We start from the raw sequence: 11281 nt of genomic DNA on the forward strand, positions 1-11281 counted from the left end.
CATCATATGGAGTTGTGGTCATTATGTGTAATGTAGGATATATTATACATAAGTTTCATTTTGAGGTATAGTCCCGGGGGCTTGGTCCTGAAAGGGTTGATAATTGTGGGTCTAATAGTGATGGTCCCAAATGGTGGTGGTGGTGGTGATGAGAGGGAATACAATGTGCAAAACCTCCCCAGGTTATTTTGATAGGTCGTCTCCCCACCCTTCCTATCCTACTTTCCAGAGACTGATCTAGGAGCTGGGGGTTTGGATGAAGATTCTTGGGGTAGGGGTCCAAAACTCAGCTCCCCAGTTAATGTCTGATGGAATTTGCACAAGGGCTGGGCAAAGGAAAAAGGGTATGTCCTGCCCGAAATTTCTCATCCCTTTGCTCCACTTCGTTGACACTCCCACCCCTCTCCACCCCAGGCAGCTAACTTCACCCAAACTTTGACCTATTACTCTCTCCACTTAACTCTGGCCCAGGGCAACCAAGACAAGACATAAGAGCGGCATGAGCCGATCACTCCCCTATCCCATCCAACTCCAACCTGTGGGCTCCCAGGATGCCCAGGTGCAGCCTGCTCTCCAGAATCCTTCCTCTCACTCTTGGGCCTCTCTGTGTGGGCCTCCCTCCTGGGGCTTCAGCTGTCTTCTGGCTCTGCAGGTAGGAGGCAGAGGTGCAGGAGTTGATGCTGACTCAAAGAGGAGTTTGGGGGGAGTAGGCGTGGCCTGAGAAACCCTCTGGAAATAGATATTTTTGTCTATTTCTGAAGACTGCCCCTCCCCATTCCTCTACCTGCAGCATATCTTGGTCCTGGCTTCTCTGCTTTGTGCTTCCCACTTGTTCCTTCTTTGCAGTCTCCCTCCAGGAGGACTCTCGTACTCCCCTTCTCAGCTCCTAGCCTCCAGCTTCTTTTCATGTGGTGTCTACCATCCTGCAAACTTGGATAGGCAGCAGGTGAGGAAAACCCCTTGGAGAGAGGGGTAGGATCCTGGGGTGTAGAAGAGGCTTGGGGTATCCTGTTGGGGGCCACATGTTTCCAGACTTGCTGGGGCTGCTGTTCCTACAGGCTACCTCTTGTCTAGTCTCCATCCTTAGAGTTCCTTATCCCTGCTCTGGTGCTGACCAGCCAGAAGCTACCCCTTGCCATCCAGACACCTGGAAACTGTGAGAATAGAGCAAGGGGAAGGGGCAAGGGTGGGGTTGGGTGCTCATTTGAGCATATAGGTGTAAGTGGGTGCAGGATTGAGATTGGGTAGTGGTAGGACTGCTGGGCACTGTAGGGGTCCTGGAGCTGTGCTAGGTACCAGCTAGGACAGTACAACATTGGGTCTCCATCCCATTTACCGTTCTCCTCTCTGTGCCTCAAACTTCTCCCAGCATCCCTTGTACTGCACCTGTGTAGGGAGCCTGGATGTCATGGCCTGGAGCTCTGGAACACTTCTCTCTGAGAGGTGAGTACTTGGGTATGTGAAGCAGAAGGTCTAAGGGTGGTTCTGGGCTTGGAGAGGCTTTTGTTTCCATTATGCAGGGACTGAGGTGCTCTGGGGGAAGGAGTTTGGGGGGAACCCGTCCCCAGAATTAGTTAGGAAGTCCAGGCTGAGGTCAGTTTGACTGAGCAGAATGTTTTCTCTCCATCCTCTTCTCCTTTCCACCAGGTGTCTGGGGCAGTGATGGTGTCCGGGCTGCTGCAGGGGACATGGGCTTTCAGGGGGTCCTAGCTATGTGTTTCCCCACTGTGGGCCCCTGGTGCTGGCTCCCAGCCTGGTTGTGGCAGGGCTCTCTGTGCACAGCGAGGTGGCCCAGTTCTGCTCCTCTCACTGGGGCTTACCTTTGCTATACTTGAGTCATGAGAGGTGTGGGAGGGTGCCCGGTGGAGTGTGTGGGACCAGGGGAGGGCACAGCTGCTGGCCCTGTCAGATTCAGCAGCCACCTGAGCAGGGGCGCACTTTTTAGATGTGGAATCCAAGACTTTTCCTGGATTCATTTAGTCTCCCTGGCTTTCACTCTGTCTTCTGCTGTTCCCCAAGGTGCCTTCCTACTCTTCCATGGGGGTTTCTTCTCTTTTCTTCTTCTACCCTTTTATGGTATTCTGCCCACTCCCACCACCATTACCACCCCTCAGGATGTCTGCTGCCTCTTGCTCCTTAAGCCCCTTTTCTCTCCTAGGCTTATCCTGCTCGTGATGGTCTATTCTCAGCACCTAGGCTCCTGCTAGGTGCCCCCATACCCCTGGAGGCCAGCTGCAGCATCTCCATCTCACACTCACTTCCCTGCCTTCTGGCTCCTCTTGGTACATGGGGTCTGGGCAGGGGCGGTCGATGTTAGAAGGGCTGGCATAGAATGCTCACTTGGCCCCTACCTTTGGCTTCTGCCCAGCCCTTCAAGTCTGGCTCAGAAGGTTCTGGGGGAGGGGTTCTTTTCTGTCTCAGTCTTAACACTCAGGTGCTGATCCCTGTGGCCTGTGTGTGGATCATCTCTGCCCTTCTGGGTTTCAGCATTATCCCCCTGGACCTATCTGCCCCACCAAGGCACCGTGGTCTCAGGTAGGTTTTCTCCTAGTCCTCTATCCTCTTGCTGAAATAAAGGTATCTGTTTCTCTGAACTCAAGATTTAATGAATTTCATTTCTGAGTTAAATCCTGTTTTCTCAAAACACACAGGAGAGAGAAATTGCCAATCTGAGGGGAAACTCCAGCTCTTCACCACTGGTGTTTTATTTGGGTCAGTGATGAGACAGACACATACAGTTTCTGCAAGCCCCACCTCTCACTACTCATACTCCTTACCCAATTTACACATTTTTGTTACCAACTCCTATAGACATTTGAATTGGTGACCCATGTAGAAAGATTGTTTTTGAGGCATTGTATGTGAGATTTGCTCATTGACCAATTTAACAAGGGTCTGTTGAGTGCTGATTATGTGCTAGGCATGTGGTAGGGGACAGAGTGATGAACATAGAGACATAGTACCTGCTTTCACGGAGCTTACAGTCCACTGGAGAATGCAGATGCTAAATAGTCACTCAAGTAAATATAAAATTACCATTGTGGTAAGTGTAACCAAGGGGAGATACATTGTGTGATGAGAGCTCATAATGGGGAATTTGACTCTATCAGGGAGATCATGAAAGGTTTTCTTGAGTATGTGATTGTTGAGCTGAGATGTGAGAGGTGAGTAGGAGCTAACTGGACAAAGGCAGAAGAGAAGAGCATTCTAGGTGAAGAAGACAGCATATGCAAAGGTCCTATGGTGGCTGGGAGCACAGCAAGTACAGGGCCTAAGACAAGGCCAGTATGTCTGAATGAAGTAAGTGAGGTGGAGTATGGTGGAAGAGGAGGCTGGAGTGAGAGGTGAGTAGGAGCTAACTGGACAAAGGCAGAAGAGAAGAGCATTCTAGGTGAAGAAGACAGCATATGCAAAGGCCCTATGGTGGCTGGGAGCACAGCAAGTACAGGGCCTAAGTACAAGGCCAGTATGTCTGAATGAAGTAAGTGAGGTGGAGTATGGTGGAAGAGGAGGCTGGAGAGAGAGGATAGGGTCAGGTCAAAGCAAACTTGTAGACCATGGTAAAGGGATTGGTCTTTCTCCTTAGAGTTCAGTGGTTCTGCCCCCAAGACATTATCTTTGAAGCCATTGGAACATCTAGGATTCTTGTAGCACAGGCTGTTGGAGATAGGGGGATGCTCTAGACTTGAGTCTGATTCTAAGGCTGCTCCTTCTCCTTCCCCAGGTGAGTGGGACTGGTCCTTGCTGACACCTAGGGCTCTGGTGGCAGGCATCCCCATGGCCTTGGCAGCTTCCACCAGCTCCCTGGACTGCTACACCCTATGTGGCAGATTGCTGCATTTGCCTCCTCCACCTCCGCATGCCTGCAGTAGAGGGCTGGGCCTTGAGGGGCTGAGCAGTGTGCTGGCTGGGCTGCTGGGAAGCACCATGGGCACTGCATCCAACTTCTCCAATGTGGGCACAGTGAATCTTACCCAGGTATGTGGACCTGAGACAGGGATAAGGACAGGGGTGGGGGAGAAAGCTGGAGGTACAGGAGAGAGAAGAGAATTCACACTGGTTGATTGCTAGCTGTGCCCAGCACTCAAGCACTTCACATCAGTGATCTCACCTAGCGAGGTGCCTAGATAAGGCAAGGAGCTGGGAGTGTGAAGACAACAAATCACCACTGAACTCCTTCTGTGCATCAGGTGCTGTACCAAGGCTGGGGTTCCAGTGAAGAACAAGTGAGAAAAAGTCCTCATACTGGGGACTTCATACTGGCAGAGGCTGACAAGTGAAGAAAAAGGGTAAATACAGTAATTTCAGAAAGTGATAGGTGCTATTAAGAAAACAAAGCAGGTAGCAGTGTAGTGGCTGAGTAAAGGTGGCAGGTTTAGATAGAACGGTCAGGGATGTTTCTTGGAAGGATTGCATTTGGGTTGGGATTCAAATGATTAGAAGGAGCCTGCCAGGCAAAGACCTGGAACAGTCCAAGGAGGTGGCTGTGATTTCTAGTGTCTCTTCTTTACGTAGACTGGATCTCGGCAAGTGGCCCACTTCATGGGGCTGCTCTGCATGGGGCTTGGGCTCTCCCCCAGGCCTACTCAGCTCTTTACCACTATCCTGCTACCTGTACTTGGTGACTGGATGTGTCAACAGGAGTAGTATTGAACCAGTACTCCCAAGTGTGGCCCGACCAGTTGTTTAGGCTGGCACTCATTCTTTCTAAATAGCCCTCCTGGATGGATGTATGTGAGCATGTGTCAGCTGCCCTCATTTTCTCAGTCCAACATCTTGGCCTCTTGACTGGGTTTCTGAGCTCTTGCAGAATCAGAAACAAGCCTTTTGGTTATCTCTCCCCCTCACAACCCGTCTGCCCTGCAATACCCTGTGCTGTGCCAGCTGTCTCCCAACCCCCTTGATTTCTTCTGTATGAGACAGGTGGGGTGCTGGGGGTGACCCAGGCTGTGGTCCTGTCTGCTGGATTCTCTAGCTTCCACCTGGCTGACATTGACTCTGGGTGGAATGTCTTCATTGTGGGTTTCTCCATCTTCATGGCCCTGCTGCTGCCAGAATGGGTTCGGGAAGCCCCGGTTTTACTCAGCACAGGTGGGTGGAGTGGGGAGAGGAAGAGGAGTTGCTCACTAGTGGGGAAAGCAAGGGGTTAAGCTTTCAGGATCTCTGGACTTCTGGGTTTTGGTGTAAATAGTTTATCATTTACACCATTAACAAACATTTATGGAACACCCTGCTAGCCACTTGGGATATAAAGGTGCCTCCAGGTGTTATAGTCTAGTAAAAGAGATGAGATGTGTAGGAAAATAATGAGAAAGGTTCAGAAAAAGAGCTGTGGTGCTCAATAACAAGAGAGATGGCTTCTATTGGAGGTGTTCTAGTAACACTGAGCTGATCTGGAAGGATGGTAAGATTTAAACATATTTGGTGAGAAGGTCATTCCTGATGGAGGAACCATCATAAAAAAAGACATAGAAGTAGGAAGTCAGGCTGGCCGGTTAGCTTAATTGGTTAGAGTGCAGCCTTATAATGCCAAGGTCACAGGTTTGGATCCCAGTACCAGCCAGCTGCCAAGAAAAAAAGAAAGCAAGTCATATGATGTGTCCTGAGAGCAGCAAACAGCTTAGTTTGTCTTGAGCAATGGTTCTCAACTAGGGGTGATTTTGCCCTACAGGGGACATTTGGTAATGTCTGAAAGTATTTTTGGCTGTTAGAAATGGGGGAAGGGGGGACTGTTATCGGCATTTAGTGCATAGGGAGATGCTGCCAAACATCCTACGATGCACAGGACAGCCCCCCACAACAAAGAATTATCGGGTCTAAAATGTCAGTAGTACTAAGATTGAGAACACCAAGGGTAGAGCATAGAAGGTACGAAGTGGAGATAGGGTTGGGGCTTTTATTACTCAACTTTCCAGAGAAAGGGAGCCTGGAACAGTCAAAGTCTATCTGGAGGGTGTGTGGATGCTCAGAAGATAGGTGTTGAGCAGCAATCCTGTGGGAAGGGCCCGGATGGGAAATGGAGAATAAAAGGACAAAGGAGATGGAATGACAATTCAGAAAGATCTTAATCCCAGACTTAGTATTAGGTTTAGAAGGATAAGACTCCCTGGTCTTGGATAAAATCAGAATTCCATTCCTGCCTGGCCCCAAACCCTTGCAGGCTGGAGCCCCTTGGATGTGTTATTGCACTTGCTGCTGAGAGAGCCCATCTTCTTGGCTGGACTCTTGAGCTTCCTCCTAGAGAATACTATTCCTGGTAAGTTGAGGCCAGGCCCTAGCAGCCTGGGAAGTGGTCAGGGAGTCAACACTCCCTGGGTTGGGCAATGGCCTGACCAATCTCTCTTTTGTAGGCACACGGCTTGAGCGAGGCCTAGGTCAAGAGCTGCCATCCTCTTTTGCTGCCCCAAAGGCTCAAATGCCTCAGATATCCAGACACAAGGCTGCTCAAGAGTATGGGCTTCCTTTCCCCATCCAAAACCTTTGTCCCTGCATCCCCCAACCCCTCCGTTGCCTCTGCCCACTGCCTGAAGACCCTGGGGATGAGGAAGAAGGACCCTTTGAGCTAGGAGAGATGGCAGACCTGCTGCCTGGCTCTGGAGAGCCATGCACTGCATCTAGCAGAGGAGGGTTTAGATCCCAGTAATTACCAGGAGTCTTAGTTCTTCCCTGGTTAGTTTAACTGTAACTTCTAGCTTGCTGGTGAATCAATTCCCAGGTTCTACTTTCTCCTGGGGTGTGTGTGTGTGGGGGGAGAGAGAGAGTGTGTGTGTGTGTGTGTGTGAATCCATGGGCCCACCTAGAGGTCCCATTTCCTAATAGGGTGGGTTGCCTTTCTTTCTCTTAATTAGGCCTAACTGTTCCACAGCAGGGTCCATGGTTTAGTGAGCCCATGAATAAATGAATGTGTACTATCAATATCACTTGAACCCCAGCATTCACTTAAATATTTGAGTGCCTCCCATGTGCAAGGTCCTAGAACAACAGATATGGATAATACAGGGTTCCTGACCTCTCAAGGCTTTTACAGTTTTAAAAAGCCTATGTAATTACTAACTAAAGTGCAGAGAAGAAGGCAGTGTGTAATAAAGATTAAAATAATGCTGTGGGAGCAAAGAGGAAGGAACAATTTTGACTGAGAGTAATGGGAAAGGCTTTATGAAAGCAGAAGCAGAAGGTGGCCTTGTCGGGGCCGGCCCGGTGGTGCACTGCTACAGTGTGCCGCTTGGGAAGCACGGTGGTGCTCCTGCCTAGGGTTCGGATCCCACATACAGACCGGCCGCTCACTGGCTGAGCGAGGAGCAGGGGCAACGCCGAGGGTTGCGATCCCACTGCCGGTCCCGGTCCGGTGCAGGCGCGACACTGAGGGTTGCGATCCGTTGCCGGTCATGAAAAAAGACAAAAAGACAAAAAAAAAAAAAGATTCAACATTCAGAAGGTGGCCTTGTCAAGTGAAGAGGGTTTTTGGTTTCGGAAAACAGATGGGGGGAATTTTTCAGGCTCAGGGATCCAACTTGAGCAAACCATGATATGTATAGAGTGCAAGATGAGTTCAGGGGTTTCAAGTTTCTCAGCGGTGATGGAGCGTTAAGTATAGGGTGGTAGGAGGGAGAAATGAGGCAGGAGAGGTAATGGATGGGGATTTAGGCCAGGGAGACTTCTCAAACAACTCTAGTGCTGGTGAGGACCCGAGAGATTATCTAGTGAAGTTCAATCCCTCATTTTATTAAAAAAAAGAGGCTGAACAGGTCAGGGAGGGAAGAGACTTAACTTGAGTTTGACGAATCCAATCCTGGGCGCCCCCTTTCCAGCATCCCCTCCGGTATTCTTTCTACTCCGCCAGCGTTACTTCAAGAAGCGCCACTAGCCCTCAACATCTCCACTACCGGGCCGCCCACTCTCTTCTAATTTTCCTGGCGACGGTGACCCTCCAGCTCTGGGAGCCTCTTTAATGAGCTCACCGGGCCCAGAAGCCCCGCCCACGCAGGCCTGGGCTCCGCCCCTGTCCCAGGCCCCCGCCTCTCCGTTGGGGGAGAAATCTGCCTCTACTCTAGGCCTTTCGGTTTGCGCGGGCGGCCGTGCAGGCCTACCGCGAGGAGGGTGGACGCTCTCACGGCCGCTGACGGTATGTAGGGTCGGGTTCGAGTCGGTGCCCGGGTCTGGGCCAGAGCCGGGAGGCGAGGGGCTGCTCAGATCCTGCGGGTTGGGCTTGGCACTGGCGTTTCTCCCAGGAGGGACCGCGCGCAGCCGGGGTTCCAGGCAGGCCTCCGGGAGGAGGCGGGGCCGCGCGTGCCGCGCGTGCGCAGTCCGCCTCCGGCGGCATGGCGGGCTTTGTGGGGCTTGAGTGGGCTCCTCTTTGACGGGCTGTTTGGTTCGACAAGGCTCCTGGTGGTCGGCCTTGTTACACATTGAAGGGTCCCGAGCCGCGTCTCAGTGCAGCCGGTGCTGTAGAAATGGAAGGCGGACAGCGCAGCCTCTCCTAGCAAGGGCGAATGGAAACTGGATGCCAGACGGGGCTCCTGGGGTGGGACTGTGGTAAAGGGACAGAGGTCCGCCCTCTCCCGGGGGACAGGGCGCGGCCCAGCCCGGATGGTCTCTGGGGTGTTGCTGCCCTCTGCAGGGTGTCGGAGGAACTGCCCAGAGGGGATCACGGCCAAGGGGCGGTACTTGATGCAGCTACCGGCTCTCAGCCGCCCGCACCTCGGCTGATCGGCACCTCCCCTTCCTCACTCAAGAGCAGTAAACCCGGGCTGGTCGGATACTCAGTTAAAGCGCGCTTGGGGGCCGAGCCCGTAGCGCACTCGGGAGAGTGCGGCGCTGGGAGCGCATCGTCGCTCCCGCCGCGGGTTCGGATCCTATATAGGGATGACCGGTGCGCTCACAGCGCTCACTGGCTGAGTGCGGTGCGGCCGGTCTCAAGAAAGGACAAAAAAAAAAAGCGCGCTTGGTAATACCAAGGTTGAAGTTTCGGATCCCCGCGCTGGCCAGCCGCCAAAAAAAAGGAATGAATCTGGTTGATGTGAATGCCAAGGCGGTGTTGAAGGAAAAAAGAAAAGGGAGAAGTATAGAGGCTTCAGACTCAGAAACGGACGCGCATGGCAGCGTCCCTTTGGTGCTGGATGTGCCAGACCTCATGGGGCCAGTTGACCCAGCCACTTTTTAATCTACTCCCTATCCCAAACAAACAAAAACAACCAACTTAAACAACTTGAGGGTTTTGAGCTTTTGGGCTTTCCGAAGGGACGGGCTAGGATAATATACCCAATTTTGGCGACTTTATTTGCATTTGTGGCTTTCGGAAAGCAATGTGGAACTCTTGTCCAGTGAGGACTAGCTTAATCATTCCAAGACCTCTGCTGCCTAGTAGGAACAGCACATGGGGAATGTGACAGAAATGCCATCCTCCAAACACAAGGTTTTGAGGCTGCTGTAAGTAAAATCACCGTATATATGTATATTTCACCTGTCTGGTTACTGTCTACATTAAGTATGTCACAAGGCCACGCTTCAAAAACTAGGTTATGGTTGGAATAATGATGGCTTAGACTAAGATGGAAATGACTGTGTTAATTAGACTTAAGGAATTTTGTTATTTCTTGTTTTTTTTGTTTTTTGTTTTTTGTTTTTTTTGTGTGTGTGTGACCAGTAAGGGGAACGGAACCCTTGGCTTGGTGTCGCCCACACAGCGCTCAGCCAGTGAGCGCACCAGCCATCCCTATATAGTATCCGAACCTGGGGCCTTGGAGCTCCCAGCGCGCTGCGCTCTCCCGAGTGAGCCACGGGTTCGGCCCTTGTTATTTCTTTATATTCTAAGTTCCCCCTCCCCCCATCACTTCTCTTCCATTTTGCATTTATAGACTGGAAGAATGAAGGAGATCATATCACTTCCCCACCACCCCCTGGAAAAAATAATCAAACTCTCTGTCAAGCAGCCAGTATTACTAAATATCTGCTAGGTTAAGGCTACTGCTTTAGCTGTTGAGGTAAAAAAGTTGGTTTCCAGGAGTTCCAGGCTGTGCAGCAGGGCATGATATCAATGGTGGCAGTGCCTCAGGGTGGGAAGATGGGGGATGAGTTAAGTGGAAGTCGGCTCTACCTCTGTGCTGTGCTGTGCCTTGTATTTATGACTTCCTAGTCATTCAGTTTCTTGTTGAAATGGGATTTTGGTCTTTTCTGTTCCTCCTTGACACAGAGCTTATTAGCTCTTTGTGTCACTGATCCCTTTGAGAATTTGACATAGATATGGACTTCTTCCTTCCTCCCCCCATGCATATCTGCATGTATGTACAGAATTTTCATATAATCCCAGAGGATTCATGTGAATAGGCTCTAGATTAAGAATCTCTGTTTTAGGGTGGTTTCTTTTCTTTCTTTTTTTTTTTAATCCTGAGAGCTTCCAGAGCTTTGTTTTTAGATAGTGATCAAAGAATTTGAATTTCCTGCCCCTGACACTTATGACTTATGATGTTTTATAAGGCAGCACTATTCCTTCTTTTCTAAAAGTTCTGGGAAAGGATAGCATAGTAGGCCAGTTGATCTTTGTTGATATTATTATGAATGTGATAAAGATGCACAAGAATGGTTTAGGTTTCCACATTAAGTTATATTATTAGAAAGTAGGAATACTGACACCAATATGCTGAGGCTTAAACACTATAGAAGAAAGGTATATTTTCTACCCTCTAGAAACTTAATTCTAAATAGATCTTTAGTGGCCAAGAGGTAGTAAGGGTGGTGCTCAGCTGGTTATATAGAGGAGGAGACTGCAAATCCATGCCTTCTGTTTTATTAGGAAGGATTTTCACAAAATTTTAGTTGATATAGAGCTGTCTGAGTAATGCCCTCTCTAGGCCTACATTACCCTGGAGGTATTTCGCTAAATTATATTAGGTACTGGGACCTAACCCTTCACCTTGATGGTATCAACACTTATTTCTAACTGGCCAGCCCACTTTGCTAAATTAGGACTTTCCTGCAGATGGAGGAACTGGAGCAAGGCCTGTTGATGCAGCCGTGGGCATGGCTACAGCTTGCTGAGAGCTCCCTGTTGGCCAAGGCTTATATCACCGAGCAGGGCTATGCCTTGCTGGTTTCAGATCTTCAACAGGTGTGGCATGAACAGGTGGACACTAATGTGGTCAGCCAGCGAGGCAAGGTAAGTGTGAAGAGAAGTACTGATGTGGGATGGTGGGGGTTATCATTCTTTCCTAGTGAATTGAATTTGGTTGAGACAATCCCAAATAATGTCCTGCACTTCTACCTGTAGCCCTGGGATCTTTCTATG

At 50.2% G+C, this 11281-nt stretch overlaps 1 protein-coding gene across 1 annotated transcript; it reads left to right on the forward strand.

Annotated features, from left to right (window-relative positions):
* The first annotated feature begins 360 nt into the window (after positions 1-360).
* Positions 361-6755, forward strand: SLC23A3 (solute carrier family 23, member 3). Its single transcript, XM_008587475.1, is given in 14 exon segments — positions 361-652; positions 791-912; positions 914-946; positions 1059-1156; positions 1370-1443; positions 1648-1688; positions 1690-1845; positions 2159-2282; positions 2435-2539; positions 3691-3978; positions 4516-4621; positions 4924-5091; positions 6161-6256; positions 6351-6755. Coding segments are annotated over 14 exon segments (1857 nt in total). The 5' UTR covers positions 361-499; the 3' UTR covers positions 6644-6755.
* The last annotated feature ends 4526 nt before the right edge of the window (positions 6756-11281 follow it).

The sequence above is a fragment of the Galeopterus variegatus genome, unplaced genomic scaffold (genome assembly GCF_000696425.1).
Source record: "Galeopterus variegatus unplaced genomic scaffold, G_variegatus-3.0.2 Scaffold4400, whole genome shotgun sequence".
Classification (NCBI taxonomy): domain Eukaryota; kingdom Metazoa; phylum Chordata; class Mammalia; order Dermoptera; family Cynocephalidae; genus Galeopterus; species Galeopterus variegatus.